General features: G+C 35.5%; 2 protein-coding genes across 5 annotated transcripts; one reads left to right on the top strand and one right to left on the bottom strand.

Moving 5' to 3' along the window:
- Positions 1–1,920: 1,920 nt before the first annotated feature.
- LOC108980393 (ribosome biogenesis protein BMS1 homolog) lies at positions 1,921–12,856 on the bottom strand. 4 transcript variants are annotated; one of them, XM_018951304.2, is made up of 18 exons: positions 12,572–12,856; positions 12,322–12,468; positions 12,121–12,211; positions 11,898–12,016; positions 11,160–11,350; positions 10,835–11,045; positions 9,913–10,150; positions 8,895–9,364; positions 7,939–8,041; positions 7,393–7,595; positions 6,898–7,250; positions 6,563–6,659; positions 6,263–6,481; positions 4,937–5,176; positions 4,182–4,391; positions 3,572–3,841; positions 3,271–3,477; positions 1,921–2,553 (listed from the first exon to the last, which is right to left on the bottom strand). In XM_018951304.2, exons 1-18 carry the CDS (start codon positions 12,704–12,706, stop codon positions 2,392–2,394), a joined length of 3,666 nt encoding a protein of 1,221 aa, XP_018806849.1. In that variant the 5' UTR covers positions 12,707–12,856; the 3' UTR covers positions 1,921–2,391. The 4 variants fall into 4 exon arrangements, with proteins under 4 accessions (XP_018806849.1, XP_018806862.1, XP_018806857.1 ...); XM_018951317.2 differs by having other exon boundaries at positions 7,393–7,592; XM_018951312.2 differs by having other exon boundaries at positions 8,895–9,361.
- Positions 12,857–14,719: 1,863 nt separating this feature from the next.
- On the top strand, positions 14,720–23,888 carry LOC118348970 (TBC1 domain family member 22B-like). The gene is made up of 9 exons (XM_035691605.1): positions 14,720–14,906; positions 16,020–16,164; positions 16,340–16,523; positions 17,558–17,628; positions 19,128–19,265; positions 19,354–19,445; positions 20,764–21,035; positions 22,898–22,983; positions 23,163–23,888. The coding sequence occupies exons 1-9, from the start codon at positions 14,800–14,802 to the stop codon at positions 23,292–23,294; spliced, it is 1,227 nt and encodes a 408-aa protein (XP_035547498.1). The 5' UTR covers positions 14,720–14,799; the 3' UTR covers positions 23,295–23,888.
- The last annotated feature ends 612 nt before the right edge of the window (positions 23,889–24,500 follow it).

Raw genomic sequence — 24,500 nt, 5'->3', positions numbered from 1 at the left:
ATGGGCCTGTTAGTTCGTAGTTGGCCTTTGGACTTGAAGCCTTTGGATAAGCTTAATTGACTTAGTCTATTCTGTTAGTAGTGGGGGTCATGTGTTGACTGAGTCTTGGGTATTTTATTATTGTTGGGTTATGCGGTTAGTGGATTGTTGTATTGACCGAGTCTTGGGTATTTTATTATTGTTGGGTTATGCGGTTAGTGGATTGTTTCCGTGGGTTTGTTAAGATCGAGTCTTACTCAGTAAGTATTATTGTGGGTTGTTAATTATTGCTTAAATTCAGTAAGTTAGTGGGCTGTTGGTTATTTTGTCAGGCTATTTAAGTTGATGTTATTAATGAAAAGCTATCTAGAATTTATCAAAGAATTGTATTAGGAGGACTTAGCCCCCTCGAAGAGGCTATTTATTTAATTTCTGTTAACCAGCCCCTTACACATCACTCGAAGCGAGACGCGAACCACCACGACTCATGCCCATACTCTGCCGACGCAACCCACCACGACTCACAAATGCCCACACACGCCAACACGACCCACCACGACTCACGTCGGAAGCCCCACTCGACGCGACACCCACCACCTGCACTCATCTTCAAAGCTGACAGAAGATAAACTTTGCATCCCCGGTACATTTCTTTTTCAAATTTTGGCTTCTTTGCGTTAGAAATGTAGGTTTTTTTTTTCGAATTTGTTCGAATTTCGGCTTCTCTGTATTAGAAATGTGGGGTTTTTTTTCAAATTTGTTCGAATTTCGGCTTCTCTGCATTAGAAATGTAAGGTTTCTTTCGAATTTGTTTGAATTTCGGCTTCTGTGTTAGAAATGTAGGGTTTTCTTCGAATTTGTTCGAAAAAATAACATTACTTAATCTGCGTTATATACATCATCTTCATCAATTACTTGATTTGGGTTTTTTTCGAATGCGTTTTTTTTTTTTAATTTCAGCTTCTGCGTTATATACATCATATTGTTACTTAATCTTCATCAATTACATTACTGCATTTTTAACTTGGGTACTGAGGGCGTCGCGTTGAGTGGGCGTCGGGAGGTGGATTCTTCTTCACTGCAAAATGATGTATAGATATGAGGGAGGGAGAATGATTCGCACGGGAGGGAAATTTCAGAAGAAAAGAGAGGATCTGCATGCACGCGAGTTCATTGAAATTTTTCCTACGTTGCCTACGTGTCATTCATTTATTGGATGGTGCAAAAATGGATTTGATACCCATCCGACTGAAAGCTTTTCCCTTTAACTAGACATATGATTTTATCTCATCTGAACTGCATAACCAAACGAGATATCTTAATTTCATCTCCCAAGGTAATCATGTAAAAAATATGAGATCTCCCATTTCGAATTAATTTTTTGTAACACGGTGTTATAAGATGACATTTCTAACTAGTTTTAATTTCTTCCCATGAGACGCATAAACTCATCTTACAACTCTTTTTTGTTTATGTAGATCATAGATATCTGAATTGCGTAACCAAATGAGGTTTTTAAATTTCATCTGCCAAGGTAATCACGTAAAAAATATGAGATCTCCAACTTCGAATTAATTTTTGTAATACGGTGTTTTAAGATGGCATTTCTAACTAGTTCTAACTTCTTCCATGGGATGCATAAACTCATCCTACAACTCTTTTTTGTTTCCGCAGATCATAGATACCTCAGACACACCTGTCTATTAAGACGACAATTTGAGTCTGAATAAGTCCCAAAATAATTATATAAAAAAACCATTTTGCAATGTCTGTTTCAGATTATTTTTTAAAAAAAATTACTATTTTGAAGGGTCAAGTTATATCATATGCTTCAGCCATTCACGAGAATCACAAAAATACATATGCTCTTTGAGTTTATGACTCTCACAAGAAATCAACACCTTAATGCACAAGATAAAAGGAGGAAATTACGAACAGTAATTTTGTAAATCTGCTCAATTTTTATAATAATGTTCAAAAAGTTGTTCACGAGTCCTAGCTAAAGTGCGTAGAACTCTTATATAACTCACCAGAGAAACTTGTGCCACGGACAAAACTGATTGGTAGTGTTAGGAATTAATACTCTACAATGTTAACTTAGATGCTTGAAACACACTATTAACATCACGAATACTTGAAGAATGAAAGTGCAGGAGAGCTAAACCACCACCGCAGCAATAGACAGTCCCGACCTGCTCGATATAATTGCATTTGGGCCGGCAAAATTGCTAATCAAGAGCATCACTTGTGAGGCACCAAGTTCCGTGTGTGACAGATGCCAAGGTTGGCTTGAGAAAAATTGTCACATCAGATGCAACATGCTGATCTAGTCCTTTGGGACAACATAAACCTGTTTTGCCTGCACCCCAACAAAACGTTATATAAAACAATTCTACAATGAGAGCTTCAGGCCTATGCATTTCTCCGAATTTTCTTCTTCTTCAGTTTATCTTGCTCCCGATATCTCTCCCGTCTTTCTTCTCTCTGACGCTTTCTTGACAACTGCTCATCTTTGGTTCTCTCTACCTCGAGTTCTTTCTTCCTCTTGTCTTCCTTAAGCTTTCGCTTCTTCATCTGCAAAAAGGCAAAGTTATGAGGTCGAGCAAGGAAAACTTTCAAATAGCAGAGCATCATTCACTGTTACAAGAAAAACTATCAGGTTCTTAACAGTTGTCATTATTTCTTCAACAAACTTGTACACAAGAACATTTACCATTAAGGTGAATAAGTGGAAACATTCCCTAACAGTCTCTCTCTCTATCTGTCTCTCTCTCCACACCCCCAAGTTTTCAACAGAGAACAGTTCTTAGAAAAACTCCCATGTTCTCAAAGCACCTTAAATGATTTGTACAGTCTTCACCATTACAGCAAAGAGGAAGAAGTATTGAAAATGGGACAATATAATAGTGTAGAGAATTTGTCTGGAAGAGACAAAAAGTTCCACTTTTTTTTTTTTATTATTGGCAGAAAAAGTACCACTTTTAAATCATGAATCAATAAGCAGTTCAGTTGCCTACAGTGAAAATGCTGAGAATCGACAAAGCAGTTTAATTTTGAAACCTAAAGTTTAAACTCCCTCCTCCCACCCCCAATCTTTACTTCTCTCTGTACTTATTGGCTAAATGGTAGTTCTGATTCCCCTAAAAACTGGATTTTCAATCAAAGACAAATTGGATTTCCAGCAGATTTCACCCTCAAATATACTTGTATTAGACCAGCTTTAACATATATATTTTTAATAAGTAGGTTAAAATGTCATGAAATACAGTAATTCAGTATAAGATTGCAAACCTTCTCATTTCTAATCAATTGAAGATGTTGAACAAGAGCATGAACTTTTCGCTCATGAGGCTCCATGACCACAGCCGGTCTTCTCTTTTCAAGAAGTGGTCGTTTCCGACTAGGAATATCCTTGGGCTTTGATGCAAACGGGAGAGCTGCCTGCAAGTTCTTGGGTATCACCAATGGGTTGAACTTCTTTGGCTTTCTTTCAATTGGCTGTATACAAAAAGATAATTAATAATAGCAAAAAGAGCAATACCAAAACAATGCTTTTGGTCCAGAATAATCGCCACCTTATGTCAGAACTTACCTTGTAGAGTGAATCCTTGTTAAGAGGAATGGGAAGATCGTATTCTCTCCTCAGTTCAGCTACAGTTTTCATTCCCTGCCAGGTCTGCTCGCGAGGTTGCAAGGCCGTTGACAATGGGTTGTAAAAGCAAGGAACTTCGACTTGAGTCCATGCACGCAAGAAAACAATGTCACTCATCTTGATCTTATCCTCAAAGGTACACCTTGCAATCCCTTCTCTAGGCTGTCCTCCCTTCTTTTTTGGTTCGTTACCCATCTCTTCTTTTGCAGCCTGCACATATTAAAGTCATAAAATCAGGCTTTCAGGGTAGAGAAGAGACATGCTTATACTTTATTGTTTCCACATGTTTCCATGCATAGAGTGTCAACTTGGAGGGTTCCATCCATACGATAATGTGCATACATTGATGGCATAACATACTTCCCACTAGAAATCGAATAAAGCTTGGTAATGCTGAATTTGAAGCATCTGATCTAAAACTAAAAGGCAAACACATAGTAACAAGCAGATGCAACCGGCAAGATCTAAGAGGAAAAATCTTTTTCCTTTTAGTAAGTAATCTAAGGAGACAAAGTCAGAATGAACAATACATATACAAGTTTCACATTACCTTCTTAACCTGGCCCCGAATCCCACTGACGGTTTGAATAGCTGCACCTTCAAACCGAGCAACTTCAAGATCTGAAGTAAACATATCCTTGATAAGTGCTGTCTTCTTGAAGATCTTGCAGGGGTAACCAACCATCTTGATTTTCTTCACAATTCGAGCTGCATGATTGAACTCAAGCACAACTGCAGTAGCAGTAATCCTAAATGTAGCCTGACAGATCAAACAGAAGCCACTTAGGGGCTAGGGAAAATATGAAAGTAAAAACCATAAAAAGTTTCATGTGCTAATATGAGAGAAAAACTCAGAACTGTAGTTTGGTGCATCTAAAAGAAACCTGGTGCCAATTAAAAAAAAGAAAGAAACAGCGAATCTGAGTTGACAATTATGCAACACTTACGAGCCAGATTGTTGACAATTATCACAAAGTACAGAATGGCACCCAAATTGAAAAGTTCTAAGCTGCTGTTTGTGTGAAAAGTGCTTTTTGACTGATTTTTGTAGGCTCTAACAGTAAATTACTTTTTAGCCACCTAATACTTCCGATAACTGCCTAAAACCGGGTGCTATAGCAAGCAACAGAACAAATGAGGAATCAAAATCCAACCAAAGCAAGAGAAATGGTACAATCATAATGGACCAAAATCCTGGTCATTCTGACAAAGCACAAGAAAATACAGCTTTAAGTTTCACACAGGATAACCAGTAGAATGGGATTAGAGCAAAGTGCCCCCTCTAGAAGTAAAAAGAAAAAAGACCTGATTGTTGGATACATTCTGAACAGCAACGACACCAGTATTGGGAGGGGCAAGAGGACCCCAGAATGTGGCAAGGCAATGCATGTGTTCGTGAGTATACTTAAGCATGCGATGCCTTCCATTTTGATCCTCAGTGGCGTAAACAGGTATAGTTTGGTAACGTCTCCATCCAATTGAAACAATTATGGGATCTCTATTCTTCAGTAACTTCTTGTGCCATCTGTGCCGCTTCAACCTGGCCTGGAAGAAAAGAAAGAAAACATCTTATGACATCAAGATTTGCCAAGTAAGAGGTTAAAATAAGAAAGCTAATCATCAATGATACAGAATGAGTGAGTGTGTAATAAATGAAATTTTTTTGCTAATGTTACAAAATTGTGCCAGGGGTTAAATATTTATTAAACTCAATAAGCACCAATACAAATCTTACTGGGATAAACCAACCAGATTTATTATAAAGAAAAAAACTATCTAATTAGTTAAGTTACAAGTGTAATAACAAATAACCCTTCTTTTCTTTAGATTGTTTGATTATATTAATAATAATTATTTTATACTCAATTTGCCTGGCTGAGTCCTGATATGTGACATGTCAGCCTTGACAGGGAGGTAGATTCTTGTTGAATTCTTAATGACATTGGGAAGCTACAAGTAAATAACAAGTCACTTCCATTATAATCGAATTCGCTCAATCTGGATTAAGAGGGGCTCTCAACCCATCTCATCTCATTTCATCATTACAACTTTCATAAATCCTCACACAAAATACAACAAACAATTTAATTTTTCAAATCTCAAAACAATAATAATATTAAAAAATAATATTCTAACAATATTTTATTCAACTTTCAACTTTCATCTCAACTCACTATCCAAATCTAACCTAAGGCCTTGTTTATTTTTAGGAAACTTCTCATCTCATCTAATCATTATAACTTTCCCAAATTCTCAAACAAAATAAAATAAATAATTCAACTTTTTCAAAATCCAAAATTAAAATAATATTAAAAAAATATATTTTAACAATATTTTATTTAACTTTTTAACTTTAATCTCAACTCATCTCATCTCATTTGCAAAAAAAAACGAGGCCTAATTCAACAAAACAATTCCCCCCAGTCAATAGAGCCACTCTGCTGACCAGCAAAAAAGGTCTTGGAAAAAGCTCCAGTTTCAAAGGACATAATATGGTTGCATTTATAACTAAGTGGTATGCTAACTGGGTAGAAAGGAGTGACATAACAGCCCAGGAAATAGCAGAAGGAAAAACGATACTATTTTTTTGGCATTGGAGCAAGAAAAAATGAAGTCATTAGTGCATTCTACCTGCATGTATCCGACATTTTCCTCCCCAAGAACAACTCCTCCAACCAAAATTGGATGGCATGGATCGAAATATTCAACCATCTCAAAAGGAACATCATGAACCTCCAATCTCAGGTAAGTCCCTGTCCGAAAGCCCTCTATCTCTATTCTGGTGGGCTCATCAAGATCATTGAGTTCAGATATATTCATCTGTTTACGAATTTCAATCTCCTCCTTCAACTGCACAAAACAAGCACGATTTACTTCTCAATAAATTTTAAGTGTAGCAAACTATGCCCATGAATAATCCAAAAGATCTACCTTGTCAAAATAACTACTTTCATTAGCTTGACCACGATGAAACTTGGCTCCATCCTTTTTATCAACTTCTTCATCTGGTGATTCAGATCCGTCAAATGTGCATAATAATTAAGGTCACAGAGAAAATTCATAATGCTTTTCTACATATAAGACTGCATTCACGACAAAACAGAAGTAAGATTGTTCACCTACATCAATGATAGTAAAAACACTTGTCCTTTGTGCCACATAAGGAATTTAAAAATGGAAAATAAAAATAAAAATTATCATGACCCTTGGATTGGGATTTGGGTTTGGAGGAAAACAGTATGAAACATATCAAGTTAAAAGGATATTGCGCATCAAACTTTGCTCGAAGAGCCAGCTTCTTAAGCCTTCGCTCCTCAGCTGCCGAGTCGTTTTCCTTTTGAATTGCACCATTGCCAATATCATTGGTCTGATGCCTATTGTACTCAGCTTCTAAATCTTCAAAATCGCCATAGACAGCATCGTCATCATCTTCTTCTTCAGAATTGGACCCCAGGACCTTATTTCTACTTTTAGCTTTTTGCCAATCACCAGTTACAAAACGGTCACGAATACTCTGAATAAGCTCTTCATCTTTCCAGTTTTTTAGATTTTCCAGATTTGTGAATTTGGAACAGTCCTCAGCATTGACATTTCCTTCATCAAATCCTTCTCCCAGATTCTGCAATGAACAGACCATCAAGAAATTGAGTGAACACAGCATATACTCCAGATATGAAGGGTTAGACATTTATATCTATTTTAAAGAGCAATGAGAAACATCTAAGATATTAGAAGTAAATGGGTGTGTATCAAGGAAAAACCTTTTTCCCTTCTCCTTTTGGCTTAAAGAAGTCGTCTCCATCACTTTCCTCATCGTCACTGCTATCCTGTGCTTCATTAAGAGTTGTAGTTGGTGTTGATGTAGCTTTCCCATATACAAGTTGCATAAGATTTGTATTTTGTCTCAAGACAGTCCTTTCCATCAAAGACTCTTTCCACTTTGAAATGTTTCCCATGTCATCTTCTTCAAGAACAGTTGAGAATACAAATTAGAAAAAGAATTATGTTAACAAGGACATTAGTTTGATTTACCACCTTGCCCAAGTCAACAATGAAGCAATTAATCAAGAAAACTACTCAATAAAAGTCATTAACTTGAACTATATTCCACTACCATCTTAAATTGGTTTTGACATCTCATCCCTTTTTATAAAGACAAGCAGAGGACTTTCAAAAGGCCAAATAAGAACACTCAAAACAGGAAAAAAAAAGAATCAAAAGAAAAAAGGAGGATAGATGGAATTCAAAGAAGAGGAGGAAAAAGGCTACAAAATATAACATATTGACAATCATGTAAAAAAATGTACCATCTATTTCACGATCCTCTCCATCTTCCTCTGAAAAATCTGAACCAGAGGGTGTCTGGTTATCTGCACCATCATCACTGTTTTCATTCTCTTCTTCCAAATCCTGTAATTAAGCAAGTGTAGGAAACGTGAAGACAGCAAAAAGAATAGAAACTTTGTGATATTTAACGGTTTGTCATTTTCAACCACTATATTTCTCACATGCATCAATCAAGAAGAGGGGACCACACTAGTTTTTTTGGATAACTAAAGGGTGACCACAATATTTCTCATACGAGTTAATCAAGAAGAGAAAAAATGACATTATACCTCAGGCAAACATGGAAACGGATAACATCTATATGTTATATATGCATCAATTAATTTCAAATAAAAATGCCACAAAAATATAAGTAGCAGTTTATCATATCAAGAAAGAAATTGGGTTTAGAGTCTTTAAACAAAGACAATATAATTTCCATCATGACCTATGCACTCTAAATAAATTCAAGCACAATGCTGAAAAAGAGATCTCAAGAAGGAATCAACATCACAAGGCCGGGATGAGCAAATACCGTAACAGTTGGAAAGGTGTTGACATTATTAAACACACTGTTTTTTCCCAAACTTTTTAGAGAAGTGTTAGGTCTACACACATTTTTTACAAAGAAGTTTTCACACTGACATGGCCTGATGTAATATGTCAGATCTACTTTACTATAAAAAAAGGTTTACAATCTGATAGATCACATTAAACCATGTCAGCGTGTAGACTTTCCTGTGAAAAATTTCTATGTAGACCAAATATTTCTCTACTTTTTTTTTTCCCTCAAATGGCAATGGTGCACAGAATCCTAAACAGGTACCTATGCGTGGTAACAGAATTCCATAACAATTTTTCTTTAAATGTTTTTTTACACACCCACTGTTCAGCTCTTGGTTCTGTTTATTGCATAATGACTAACAGCAATATCTACCTTCAAATCCTTGTGATCAGTGTCCTTTCCAAAGAGAGCTTTTCGCCTCAGCCTTCCACCATGGTACTCAACATGTTCCTGCAAGTGATCTTTAAGAGGAGATTGCTGCTCAAATGTATCAACAGTCTCTTCTTCAGAAACACCACCTTTACTTTTTATCATTGCATCTTTTTGAATGGCTTCATCTTGATCTGAAGATTCTGTACCATCCAAATCTCCACCATCACTTTCCTCATCAGACTCATCTGCTTCAATTTCATCCCCAGAATTCTCTCTCTGTGAAGGTTCTATTTTGCGAGCCTGCTCTACAGTTTCATGATCATGTTTTCCATCATTTTGAGCCTCTAACGGCATATTAGGCTTCCGACCAAAAAGGCTTATGAAGCTTTTTTCTAACTTTTCATCAACTGAGTACTTTGTGTTCTGAAGAGATTTCACCAAAACCTCACCCACATCTCGGTCCTTTCCTGCTACATCAAGAACAAACACACTTGAGTATTGAAAATAATGGCTACAGCAACAAGAAGAGTGAGAAATTTACCTAGTGCCTAATACCCATTTTACCCTAGCAATATATTTTTTTTATTGGCACCGGGTTTCTAGGAACAGCGTCCCGACTAATCCCAAGGTGCATAGGCCCTCAGCAAGGAATTTCCCTCAAGTGCACCTTGGGTAATTCAAGGGGAAAATCCCCTAATCCGATGGCCCCTAGAGATTGTATGCAACCAATGGGGTTCAAACCTTGAACCTTGGAGGGAGCATACCACCAAGACCAAGCCTATACCACTTGAGCCAACCCCTAGGGTTATTTTACCCAGACAATATAATTTTGTTTATAAGAACTAAAACGTACAAATGATGAAGGGGATTTCCTAGAAAACATAGCAATGTTTGCTAATAACAAAGAGAAGATAGATAGTCTCAAAAGCATAATGAAAAGGCAACACCAAATCGACATAAATTAAACTTACTATTCACCCACAAAGCAAAAATGTAAGAATATAGAAACAAATAAAACCTTTGTGTGTCACTCCATTCTCATCGCCAACATTAGAAAACTGAACGAAGTGGTCATTTATGTTTATATAGACAGCATCCTTGTCATAAAGAAGATCCCCAAGTCCAGACATAGGTGCATAAAACAATTTTTCTTTATCACGAAGCCCTTTCTTTTTTGCAGCTGATGGTAAAGGACAGGGATCAGCTAAACCTGTAATGCCAGCTAAACCATAATCACCCACACCAGCAATATGCACCTGATTCACAAAACATGTATTAGATCATCCATGATAATTCAATTAGAATTGGCATTGCCGGTATGCATCATTCATGTCGAAACATTCAGAATCAGAACATAGACCTAAGGGTAAAGCTGCTAGTTTTATTGAGAGGCAAGAAGCAAGGTTCAATGCATAATCATATTTCTCACTGCTTTTGTAATTTAAAACAAACATGAATGTTTCTTGATAATCACAAATATGAAAAATAATTTTTTTATAAGTACAAATATGAAAACTAATAGAATGAAACTATGTTGAATACATAAGATGAGGAACAAAAAGACGCAATATAACAGTGCAATTCCCATAACTTGGGCATCGCATCATTACACAGATTCAGTTTTTTGTAAGAGCCCAAGGCTCCAACCTCTCTTTCCATATTAACAATTGCATGAAAAAAACAAGATAAAAACCCGTCATGCCCACGACGTACTGGCCTACACTTCTGTAAGATGCATTAATATCTGCTCTATTTAAAAAAAAATCAACCACAGTTATATTACATTCCAAAATGTTAACTAACATCTAAAACTCCAGAAGATCATTACAGAACCTTTCAACCAAAGGAACATAGTCCTCTTTCCTTTTTCACAAGGAAAAAAAATCATTGAATATCAACTTAATGCAGATTTCAATTTTAGTTGCCCTTAGAAGGCATACCTTAGTCCCCTTCTTCATATTACAGCCTCGCAAATAACCATAAAGAGTGATGTTTCTATCACATTTTTTATTCATTCGCACTTGCTCAGGAGGAGTGACATCTTCAAGTCGATCTACTAAAATATAAGGATGAGAAGCTCGCCAAGACAGGGGATGAAATTTCATTACAGAGATAAACCGTGCAAGATTGTGAATTTCACGCTTAGCATACCTGTTCAATCGAGATGAAAATCAAGTAAGAATGAACCTCACACATGTGTAATGTATCTGTTAACAAAGCAGTGCTTCTATGATCCATAACAAAGGTTGCCAATAAGTCACTTACTTCCCATGAATTAAACCAGATAAATAAAACAATTTTGCTCCATCATATATTTCGGTCCAGAAACGATGCTTGAGACGCTGCTTTGTTTTCCTCAGTTTCTTTGCATCCTTGAACTTATCAAGGTGAGTAAGAACTCCCATAACCTTTGGGAACCCATGAACTTGCAATATATTCAGGAATTCAAACGTTTCCTGTACGGGAAAAAAATAGAACTGAGCATATGGTTCCTCGTCATTAAAAAAAAAAAAAACATAAGAGGAGATTGAAATAAAATAAAAATGGCATAAGAAGCAACATCTAAACGCTAAATGTTTTCATATTAAACCAATGGAAAATAGAAGCAGCCTAATATAAATCCTGCATAGCAAAAAAATAAGATAATTATCTATATTTTTTTTATAAGTGAAAATTATCTAGCAAATATAAACTTAACTGGGCACATCCTATACCAATTTTTTAGCACCAAAGCCAGTCCAACCAAAGCAAACAAACTTAACTAACTTAACAACTCAATTGAGATAAAATTGGTGCAAACCTTTCAATAAACTAAGTAAAATCATCAGAATTCAAAACCTAGAAGTTTCTTATAGACTATCATAAAAAATGAATACAATTTTATGGTTTATCAATAGGCAGCTTAAACCTAGTATCTAATTATGAACCGAAATATAATCCTACATGGATTCAAGTGGGTGAGTCTTTATACAAAGAAGCAAAAGTCATGAAAGCATGTCTCACCATTTCGAAACCATAACTTCCATCTATAAGAAGCAAAGCAAGATCAGCAAACTTTGCTGCGTCAATCATGCCGTTGATATCGTTTGGGCACTCTACAAACTGTAGTCGCCTTTGCTTACCTGAGAAAGTTGAATCAACCAGTCTATACCCATATGCTTGTTTTTCTTCTCTTTTTTCCTAACTGGATTAATTTAATAATTTAGGATAGGAGACATATATAAACCTGATACAATTGTGATTGGCCCTCGAACCTCAGACATGTTGTGTTTGGTATAATGCTTTACAAGAGACTTTATAAGGAGCGATTTCCCAACCTGCAATCACTCAAAAAATATCATTTCCCAAACCACAAAAAAAAGAAACGACTCAGACTAGCACAAAATACCTATAAGTTTAACAAAAATGCAACAAATTTATCAGATACCTGGGGAGGACCATGCACCACAACAACAAACGGTGCCGGTTCGCCATAAGACCGATCAATCAACGGGACGTGAAGCCTTCTCTGTTCTTTCTCGACCGACCGAGACTGTAATCGCTTCGCCTTCACCGAAGAACTAAAAGCAAATGCCTATACATATCATACATAATATGTCCTCAAGTTTGATAAATTTGCACATTCTAAGAAAATAACATACATGCAGAACGATTAAGATAAATGAAGCTAATGGAACCTTAGGGTTTTGTTTCCTGTCGTTCTCGGAAATGTTTTTCTTCTTCTTGTCGGATTTCGCCTTCTTCTTGGGACCGGCCTGGCGAGTTCGATGCGCCTTGTGCGACTGATCAATGCCAGTACTGTCTAAAGCCATGGTCGGTTCGAAAATAATATACCCGCAAACCAAAGTTTGTCACAAGCAGCCAAGTTCAAGGCTATGAATTGGGGCGACGGCGGAGCTTCTGTGAAGTGGAGGGTTCGAGGTGATGGGGTCAGAGAGGACTTCAGTTCAGGGACTTGTTTAGTTTGCTCAGCTGCTGAACAAATGTTGTCGTGGGCCTAGGTTAAGTAATAAGAAGCCCGGTATCGTGGGCTTATGGCCTTTACTGATTTAATTACTTCTGTTGTTTGAGTCGGCCCATGGCCTTTTATTACCCCTGACTTTACTGCTTTTAGTTGTATTGGCCAATTTTAGATATTATTTAATTTGTAATTAAGAAATTTAAATAGAATTTTAGATGAGTTTAATTTCATGAGTTTGTCTTCTCAAACTTATTATTAGTGCAATTATATATATATATTTTTTCTTTCAAACATTTTTTTAAACATATTTAAATATCTTTTAAAAATAAAGAAATATATCACTTCATTAATAGTCATTTTCTTAACTGTTAAAAAATAATATAATAAAATAAAATACCAAAACAATAATTTTAAGAGAAAAAACTAACGAAGCCAAGTATCACTTTCCTTCTTTGGGAGGTTTTCACATTGAAACAAGCTTCATTAGTTAGTTTTGTAAGGTTTTTTTTTTTTCATTTTTCTATTCATATTTTTTTAATATATTGAAATATTTTTTTTAAAAAAAAAATACATCCAATATATTTAAAATTACTTCCTGAATCATTAAATAAAAAAATTTTACTCAAACAGTACATTTGAGCGGTACACTTGGAGAGGCAAAATAACTTTTCTCTTAATTCTTAACATGTAAATGATGTGTTACAAAATTCTCGATGAAATTAACAGTTACGGGAGAGCAATCGAGATTCTCAAACAAATAGTAGCCAAAGAAAAATAGATCAGGATTTCAGCGTTGCGAGCTACGGTTACGGCGGTAGCGGGCCAAGCCTTCAGTCGTGCATGCTATAAGATGATAGATTAATCTTCTTTGACTGTTTAAAAATTGTTCAAAAATTTAATTTAATTTTTTAAATCAAATTATACCATGTGAATGATGAGTAATGTAAAAGCTTATCAATAGAGTTATTCTAAAAATATTTATCTATCTATCAACCTTCACCTGTGTTAACAATAGTTATAAAAATCAAAAGGAAAAAAAAAAACACAAACTGCTTCAAACTACTATATAAATACAATTGTCCTCAATTATTAATTTAGAAAATCACTTTGAAACTATCATAAATAAAAGCCTGTCCTCAAAATTATCTCTAAGAATAATAAAAAAGACAATAAAATCTGCCAAATTTGAATCTTAATCATTTTAAAAAAATCTTAAAATGTATTTTATATTTCGTTTTGTAGAGATGACTAAGTACAAAAGTTATGTTAATTCTTAAGATTTTCTAGAGAAATTAGGCAAAATATCAGATAATCTTCCTTAAGAAATAGAAACTTATTTAATATTTAAAAGATTCTTGGATTGAGGTTGCAAAATATTTTTTAAAAAAATTATATATATAAACAAAAAAATAAAATTCAAGTATTTTCTTACGTACTTAGCTTCAAAAAAAAAAAAAAAAGTTACATTTCAAAATAAAATTGGTACCAAAAAAAAAAAAATGCAAAAATATCGACCAAATACTAATTCCCAATGTCGGGAGGAAATAATTATCAAAATGAAGTATATAAATGCCTTTAGGATTATTAACGAGATGAATTCTGTTATATCGGTCACTTTTATGTATTTTTTATATATTTTATTGATGTAATTAGTTAATATAATTATTTTATATTAAAAAAATAGTTAAAATAAGTATTTTATATTAAAAAATATAAATAATTAAATTAATAAATTGAATAAAAAAATATGTAAAAATGATTGTAGTCAGAAATTTTGTAACGAAAAACATCCAGAATTATGTCATGTGGTGGGCCGTTTTTTATTTCTTTGAAAGGCGTCTCAAGTAACAAGACGATAAAAAAAAAAAAAAAAACAAAGAGAGAGAGGAAAACGAACTTAGTACAAGCACAGAGAAAAGCGGGGTGTTTCCATTGCCAACGACCATGATGAACAACACCAACCGTAGCCGCGAAGAAAATCAGCGGAAGAAAGAGAGCACTGTAACGAGCTTAGACTCGAGATTCAACCAGACCCTAAAAAATGTTCAAGGGTTCGAATCCTTAATTCCCAAGAATTCTCATTTCCCATTTCTCAGTTATATTTGCTTGAATTTTCCTTAAATTGGGAGAAAAGCTCCTGATCTCTCATGGAGATGCTTGCAAAGTCATGATTTTTTGAGGGCTTCAAAATTTCACTAGTCAGTGAGTCTGTGGTATTAGATTTGGAAAATCCACCGGATATTGTTTCTAATCTTAATCATGGCTTCTGATCTTTCAAACTCTATGATATGGTCGAGAAAATTTATAGGTCCTGGTTATTTTTATTTATTTGGTATAAATCAGCAAGGGAATTTGTGTAATTTATACGATCTGTGCATTTGGGTTGGGTGGGTTTGTTATGCTCTGTTCCGTTTAGATTCTGGGAAAATGTGGGTAAGCATCTGGACTGAGATGTAGACCATGGGATTCGAAGTTTGGTTTATTATATCCTAATTTTGCTTGGCAATCGAATGGAGCTGAGAATTAGTAGTAGGAAGTTCATTTTACAAGATTTGGTTACTTGCACTGGTGTTGTGGATCTCTGATCTATTTGAACATGTGGCCACAGAGGTGGACTCTTCAGCCCCTCTGTCCCTGTCTCTTTGTCTGTCCATGCTTCTGTGTCTAGTGATTTGCTATCCGCATGAAAATGTCTCACTTAGTTTGGAATGTTGGGTAGAAAAAGTTATCACAATTCTTGATATAACTTTGTGCCATGTCTTCTTTTCCTTAAAAATCACTTCCTTACATCTTTTTACCCCTTCGATCTGGTTTTTCCTGCTTGATTTTTTGATTCTGATTGCAATAGGTCTTCTTAGACTTTTAACAATACAACTCCTTGTTTATATCATTTGATTATGTCATTATCTAAAAGTTTCCACTTTCAAGCATTTGGAGTGATGCCTATTTATGAAGAAGCCTAAGTATTTATCTATTTGCAGAATATCTTTATCTAATATTGAGATAGGCTACCTATATTATGGGTTCTATAGAGTTTCTTTAGCATATCACTGATTCTTGTACATCAATTCCGCCATGTGTTTTTGTTGTAATACCTTCTTTTTTAGCGATCAATAGCATTGTGACTTTAGAGTTTGTTTAATCATTATTGTTGGTCTATCTAGGTTGCTCAAAGGCCGCAGTATACCTGGTAAAATTTTGCTAACTAGAAGGTCAGATCCAAGCTTACAAGAACTGTCTCCAGAGTATGAAAGGAGCTCCTCATTCAAGGATGCTGGCTCAAGTGATCGCATGACCAAGGAAGTAGAGGCAATATTGATATCCATTTTCACTCATCATTGTGTTTCATTATTAAAAAATTTTATGGTATGCGTATACTAATAAAAAAAGAAAGAGTATACTTATAAAAAAATTATTATAGACCTATGATGTGTGAAATTTTGATGATTGAGAATTAAAAGGGGGCCTTTTACTCATAATGTAGGAAGAAGTGCAGAGTACAAGCAATGCAAATAAGAACACAAATGTCAATAAGTTGACAACATCAACCTCAAATATTGAAAATACATCCAAAGAAGTTCAGAAGTCTGCTATGGGTGCTAGAGCTACAGATTCTGCGAGAGTTATGAAGTTCACAAAGGTGCTCTCAGGGACAACAGTCGTATTAGGTATTGTTTCTCCTCTCTGTCTTTGCATCCTTCACATGTCTAGTGATGGATGTGTTGTGGTGTATATTGTAGAGTATGATGGGACCGGCAGTAGATATCAAGATGCTGAAGCTTGGTGAAATTATACTCTATGCTTTAGTTATATTTTAATATATATCTGAATTTTTTATCTCTCCTCTTTTCCAAGTAAGTGTTTACTGGATCTTGTGTGGATTGCTTCTGAAAATGTGTTATAGGGCTATTTTTTATGCTTATTGGTTTTACAATTTTATACAACATTGTTTTTCTCTAGAATCATTTTAGCTGAGGCGAACATGTGAAAAAGCTGCAGGATGATATTTTTTCCTGACAACTGTTACAACAATAGTAGTTGTGAATAATAACAATTTCGTTGCCATGTAACCTAGGTCTAATGGACAGCCCTTCAGCCCTTTGCACAATGTGATCTTCTATCAAATGATTTTTTTATGGACAAACCATTTTTCTAACAATATATTCATCAGGAACATAAACTTTTTTCCCAAAAAAAATCGGCTATTGCATTACAGTGACATGTAGACTTCTATCCCAATGGATAATGGCATCCTCATTATCCGAATGTTTGGCATTCCCAACATCACACATTTTATTGTGACATGCCTGTTTTTTAGCTTAATTTTTATGGTTGGGCACATTGTATAGGTGTTCAAACACTTGTCCCAACAGCAGCACATTGTCTTTTGCAGAGTTTATTAATTTCTAACATGACATTTTTAATTTTTTGGGAAGTTTGTGTGTACTTCCTTTATCATGGTTTTCCTCCTAATCTTTTATTAGAATTCATTATAATTACCTTTCAGAAAAAGGTTTTCATTTTGGTAGTTTGAGTTTGTATTTTGAATGAAAACTTACCTGAAGAAATGTAATTTTCATGCAAATAGGGGCCAGTACCTCTGCCTTCTTTTCTCCTAGGTCACTCTTATGAGGTCTTACAATTTTAATGTACATATGACTTGATGAGCTATAACATCTCTATTTTGAATTTCATATTGTAGAAAATTTGCGTGAGTTAGCTTGGAGTGGAGTACCAGATTATATGCGCCCAGATGTATGGAGGCTTCTCTTGGTAAGTTTGAGAGTTCTGATAGCTATCCAATTTAAAAATCATGTGACTGGAAATCTCTGGCTTGTGATCTGAAGTTGTCTTGTAATAAAATGTTTCTTGGCATATAATTAGAGATCTTGGATTGAATGGAAAGCTGTGAAATTATATTTCTTCTCCATTGGACTGATAAAGAGAACATAGAACCCCTAGGGGTTGGCTCAAGTGGTAAAGGCCTTAGTCTTGGTGGTATGCTCCCTCCAAGGTCTAAGGTTCGAATCTTCTTTGGTGCAAACAATCTCTAGGGTCCATCAGACTGGGAGATTTTTCTCTTGAATTACCCAAGGTGCACTTGTGGGAAACTTCTTGCCGAGAGTCTGTGCACCCCTTGGATTAGTCAGAACACTGTTCTCAGACACCTGGTGCCAATTGAGAGAGAGAGAGAGAGAACATAGTTGCACAAGATGTTAATGGCTCACACTTGATAGTAGTGAATTGTTAGTCTCTCATGATTTTAGATAAGACCTCTAGCATTTAATACACCTATTTTTAGAAGTGAGCATCTGTTTCAGGATTCTAGATGTCACATGGATTTGGACCTTCTCATGTTTGCGCCAAAGCTTGACTCATTTTAGTGAAATCTCTGCCACTACAAAATGGTCTGGTTATAATCTTTCTTGTATGAATGGGTCTCACAGTTAGCTAGATGGATCCTATTTTGCTGCAAGATCACCGTTATATGCGATCGTGAAAGAGATCGTTATTATCCATTTAAATTATTGCATTCGAGATTTCCCTGACATCGGTGATGTAAATTTGAGGATCTAATTCCCGTGGCGCATAATACTTGAGATTCTTTTCCTCTTCCTGAATCATCTACTAAAACAATCTGTTAGAAAGCCAAAATTCTACAGTTAGGACTTCATATGCATGGAAGAACCTTTTTTTAGGAGCACCATTTTCTTTACAGATATGTTTTTAAAGCTGAAATCAATTTATAATCCTTGCTAAGACCTCTTCAACAAGATTTTTTTTTTATTGGCACCGAGTGTCCTGGAACAGCGTCCTGACTAATCCCAGGGGTGCACAGGCCCTCGGCAAGGTCTTATCAAGCATTGCTTAAGTTATGTCATCTTCCAGATATCTGAAGTGAAAATACTCATCTCCTCTGCTAACTTTAAAATTTTCCTTTGCTTTGCTGTTTGTTCAATCCAATTTTTCCATTAGCTATCTTGATTTAGCAGACTTTGAGTGCTAGCGAGGAACAGCGTTCAAGGAATCTCATAGTCTGCGATTCACCTTGCTATAGCTGATCTCTTCATTACCATTACTATTAATTCCCTACCCCGTTGTTAGAAAGTTTGCATTTCTCTTGGAACAAAAAAGGCTCATTGGTTCATTTTGTAGTGCTTGGAGGGACCATCATATCTAAGCTCGGGCTCACATAATCTGCTTTTCTCCTGAGTTTTCTTATTAAATTAAAATTTGTTGCGTGCTTGAAATTTAAAATGAACTGACAACAGGGATATGCACCACCTAATTCAGATAGAAAGGAGGGAGTTCTAAGAAGAAAGCGCCTTGAGTATCTCGACTGTGTTTCTCGGTATTATGATATTCCAGATACTGACAGATCAGATGATGAGATCAACATGCTTCGCCAGGTATTTTTAATGTCTTGAATTCTCGTTCTGGTTTTTGTTGTTCTCTTGTGCCCAATTTTTGACAAATTGCCGATTTTATTCTCATCAGATTGCTGTTGATTGTCCACGAACCGTACCTGATGTTACTTTCTTCCACGAACCAAAAGTTCAGAAATCCTTGGAGCGCATCCTTTATACATGGTCACAACCACCCTATAATCTCTGTTATTTAGAATTAAGGCAGACAACAACACATACTGCATACTTTGTCTCTCCTGCTCTAGTTCATTACACAAATATGCATTGGCTTAATGAATTTTTGACGTAGGATCTTATAGCTCCTTAGTTTGTGACTGTGACTTAGGAGTCTTAAGAATTTTGGGACTCATTTAGGGGAAACACAGATCTGAACTGGTCTGTGCAGATTGGGTTTGTAAGTTTGTGGCTGGGGCTTGAATAATCAGAATAAAGGTTCTGGCACACAGCAACAAGTGAAAGAAAATAAAAAGAAAAGGAGAGAGTAGAATAAAACTCAATCTAGCATACTTTATTTCAAAAAAATAAAAAATAAACCTAGCATCATACTGTTCTTTAACTTCTACCCAAGAAAAAGATGCATCACACACCAGACAAACAACTGTGTTTTCCATTTTCTTTCTCCATTTATGGACATAAAACTAATGTCAACTCTCTTCTGGCACTTGTTTGGAGTATTGTGCATTCAAGAAACTTTTTAGTTGTTACTTTCATAACTTTCTTTTATAGGTAAAGTAAGATTTTATTGATCAAGTAAATAAGATTTTTTTTTTTTCATAATTTGATACTTTCATAATTTTTTTACCATCTATTACCTATGGTATTTGGGACCAAATGACAACCCCATCCCAATCAATTAGGGATGGAGGTAAGCTTAGACTATGTTTGGGCACTTAGATAATTTCCTTCTAAAACATCACTCAAATACAAAACACTTTTCAATTTCAAATATTCAACTTTTTCATCTAATCAATTACCTAATCATTACAATTTTCCCAAACTTCCAAACAAAACACATAAAACAATACAACTTTTTCAAATCTTAAAACAAAAATAATATTAAAATATTCTATTCAAACAATATTTTAACTTTATAATATTTTTATTCAATTTTTTCTCTCATTTCCCGGAACCTAATAAAACATCTTAACTCAAACCATTTCACTACTATTCACAGAATTTTCATGTCATCTCATTACCCAAGCATGCCCTTAATCACATAGAGTGCATGAGTTGTGCCTATTGAAAAAAAATTCTAACCATGATTCTTATGCATGGGTGTAGATTGTCAAACCGAAATAATTATATATTAAGATATAAATTCACCAAAGCACAAATATATGGTTGTGACATTTGGTTCATTTCATGAGGTATGAAGAACGAAAACTGGTCAACTAATAGCATATGATTGTGAAAGTGTCCTCATTGGAGTATTTTCCTCATGTCGTCAATTTATTAATTGGTTTTTCTGATTTCTTTACAGGGCCATTCGGCATCCTGCAAGTGGATATGTTCAGGGAATAAATGATCTAGCTACACCCTTTCTAGTTGTTTTCTTGTCAGAATACTTGGAAGGGGGGATGGATAACTGGTCAGTCTCTAATTTATCTCCAGAAAAAATCTCTAACATAGAGGCTGATTGCTATTGGTGTCTATCGAAATTGCTTGATGGGATGCAAGACCATTACACATTTGCTCAACCAGGAATTCAAAGGCTTGTGTTTAAACTGAAGGAGTTGGTTAGGCGGATTGATGGTAACACCTTTCTTTTAGCCTCTAGTTTCTTACTCTATAACGCTTCCTTTGCAAGAAATAAACTGCTGTACACTGTCCACTGTCATGCCTAAATCCTTGCTTGTTTTTGCTATTTGTGTAAGTAGGTTTTTGTGTTTTGGGTCAAGTTGGAAGTCCTGAACATTCCCATTTCTGTGCATAGCACATTCAAAGGAAACCTACAAATCCTTTGGTGCTCTACTACACATTTTCTGATTTTGATTGCAGCAACTTGTTTAAATTACCAATAAGCCAAACTCTGGGAGCACTCAATCTCCAATTTTTACACATTTTTTTAAATACTCCCCTCAGTCCTCTTATTACTATTATACAGTGCAATCATGTATCTCAAGAAAAAAAATCTGTGTAACTTTGTTGTCACTGATATTGGATGGCATCGGCAATATCTACCTTTTAAACTACCCAAACCACTTTCCCACTCCTCTCCCATCTCTTACTCAATGTTTTTCTTTTCTCTCTCTCTCATTCTCTCCTTCCCTGTCACTCCACTCCTCTTTCCCCAATTTTATTTAAGAAAAATTCCTTGCACACTTGTTGGCACGCCCCAAAATGCTAGTATTATTTAAAGTTCAAGTTTCTCTAAGCCTGTTTATGCTATCATTACCGAAGGGTTATGTCACACATTCTTGGGTGGAGTGGTGCCATCTCTTTTCTTTGTCCCCTTGTTGTTCTGGTGTAAAGAGTTACCTCAAAATATCACTGAATTTGCTGCAGAATAATGGAAATAGGTTATTGTCTGAATAAATACAATGATAGTTGTATTCTAGATGATGCATTTTGCTGGTTTATCAAGAAGTTCAATTTTGTGCTTTAGTAAGGGGACAAATCTCCTGCTAGGATGTTGTGGGCCTAATGTGGTGTCATTACAAAATAACAAACTGGTAGATTGGAGATTTGAGTTAATTAAACCATAGTACTAAATTACTAATTAAATTGTAATGTTCTATAGAAATTCTTATAGGCTTCTGTAATTGTTCTCAGCAGGGCCAGTTTCCAAGATTTTCTTATATCCATTGCAAGTCCCTAACTTGTAACTTGGCATTTCTTTGCATACCTCCTGTGTACTTGGGCTACACCTGTTAACTGCTGTCAATATTTATTTTACCTATAATGTCCTAAGAAATATAATATTGGTTGTGATTTAAAATATCCTCTTTTAACATTTTAAAATTAAGTTAGCAATGCCTGGCCAGTATTTATATTAAATGAAAAAAGACCCCCATTGTACCAACCCAACTCTCTTTAGTTGCTGATTTCTATTCGCATCTTATTTTGAAAGAATTATGCTTTTTTAGGAACAGTGCCATCTAGGAATTTTATTTTGAAGGAAAGCGAGCATATTCTTCGTAGTCACTCCAAGTGCCTCCATGGGAAAGGATTCAAAGGACTTTTTAAACTTTTGTAGTAAATAGATTTTTCTGATAGGAAACTTTTGTAAGAGCTTTCTTGAGTTCCTAGATCTTTTTGACGAAGTGGTTGGTGAACCATCTTCCATAGATTGCAGTTCCAAATCGTATGTTTTATTATTATTATTATTATTACCCTTTTGTGTTGATGCATGAAATGTTTGAAACTTCCAATTACCATAGGCATATCCCAAGTACATTGGACATATACAAGGGCAACACCTAGGCATCATTGACTAAGGATACAACTAATTCTTGAATATTCCTTATTTACTGATAACAAAAATTTATGTATAATCCTTCTTGTTCTTCATTTTTTTATAATCATATCTGTCCAAAATTATTCTTATAAAAAAATCTGTCCAAAGTTCTAATTACAATATGCTGGGCCCAATTGACAAAATCTCTTTGTGCTAGAACCTGTTTCAAGACACGTGGAGGAGCAAGGGCTGGAATTTCTTCAATTTGCTTTCCGCTGGTTCAACTGTCTTCTAATACGTGAGGTTGGCAACTACAAATGAATTAGGTGTACTATTAATTACTGTAATCTTAAACAAATGAATTAAATATCTAATGTCTGGGTTTCTTAAGTTGCAGCTGAGAACATTTGCAGGGGATATTTGACCCTGACCTTGTGCTTTAATAATTTGTGCAAAGCTAATGACAGCTTTTGTTTTGTTAGATACCTTTCCATCTTGTGACTCGCTTGTGGGACACATATCTTGCAGAAGGAGATGCACTGCCAGAGTTCCTTGTGTACATATTTGCCAGTTTTCTTTTAACGGTGAGATGGGCATTCTTGCCTTTTTGCTGATACGAGCTCTAATTTATGGTTGGAAATGTATTTGCTCTCAATTGTCATCATTGTGTCTTTTACTGCTGTTTGGTGGATAACGGGAAATTAAAGGCAAAATATGAAAGAGCTTGTGTTTTGCATTATCCTGCAGTTAAATCTAATGCACCATACAAGTGCCACTTTTGAAGTTATCCCCGTCGTGTTTTTGTGGGCTCCTCATTTGGACTCAGTACTGTCATTCCATGTTGGAATGTTATACTCAGAACACCACTGGCCTTAGTGCTAATCAATTAGTACCTTTTCTTGTTATTTGCTAATCCATGGAAAGAATATTCCATGTTTTATAAAGCAAGTTCCTGTGCTATCACTCCGACTAAACATTGCAAGTTTCCGCAGCCTCAGGCTGGTTTTTCAGTAATGCCTCGTTTAGCTTTGTTTTTCATTGGTTCATATGCTAAATATTCTGGATTAGGCCGTTGTCTAGCTCATGATTGATCCAGTCTGTTGGTGCACTTTTATTCCTATTCCATGTACCTTGTCTTTTTTCAATTTTTTTAAAGAAAGAGAAACATCAAGCAATAGAACCTTAGACTCTGAAGAATCACATCTGCTATCCTAAAGCTGATATCTGATTGCAGCATGTCGGACATACTAGCCATAGCATGAGCTGCTCAATTTCTTTCCTGCTAGATGTGATTTTCTGAAACTTTGCAAATGAGTATGAATGTGTGATACCCCATACGATATGGATATGGGTAGGTGGTGTATGAGATCCCACATTGTTTGAGAAGGAGAACTTGCTCTTTATAAGGTTCCAATGGGGCTCCAATTGTATCATTGACTAGTCATTTTGAAGTATAGGCAATATGGTGTGGGCCTTTCATTGGGGCGTTATAAATGGTATCAGAGACTATCCCAACCAGAAATGTGGGACTTGACCTGTGCCACCTACAATAGACAAGCCCGACGAGGACATCGGGAATTTAAAGAAGGTAGATTGTGATACCCTATATGATATGGATAAGGGTAGGTGGTGTATAGGATCCCACATTGCTTGAGAATGAGAAGTTCTTGCTCTTTATGAGGTTCCAATGGGGCTCCAATTGTATCATTGACTAGTCCTTTTGAAGTATAGGTCATGTGGTATGGGCCTTCCATTGGAGCGTTACAGAATGTCTCGAACTAGAGTCCATATTGTTGAAGGTAATTTAGACCTTAACACTT

The sequence above is a fragment of the Juglans regia genome, chromosome 7 (genome assembly GCF_001411555.2).
Source record: "Juglans regia cultivar Chandler chromosome 7, Walnut 2.0, whole genome shotgun sequence".
NCBI lineage: Eukaryota > Viridiplantae > Streptophyta > Magnoliopsida > Fagales > Juglandaceae > Juglans > Juglans regia.
The sequence above is the reverse complement of the archived record's forward strand: the minus strand, read 5'-3'. Positions and strand labels throughout refer to the sequence as shown.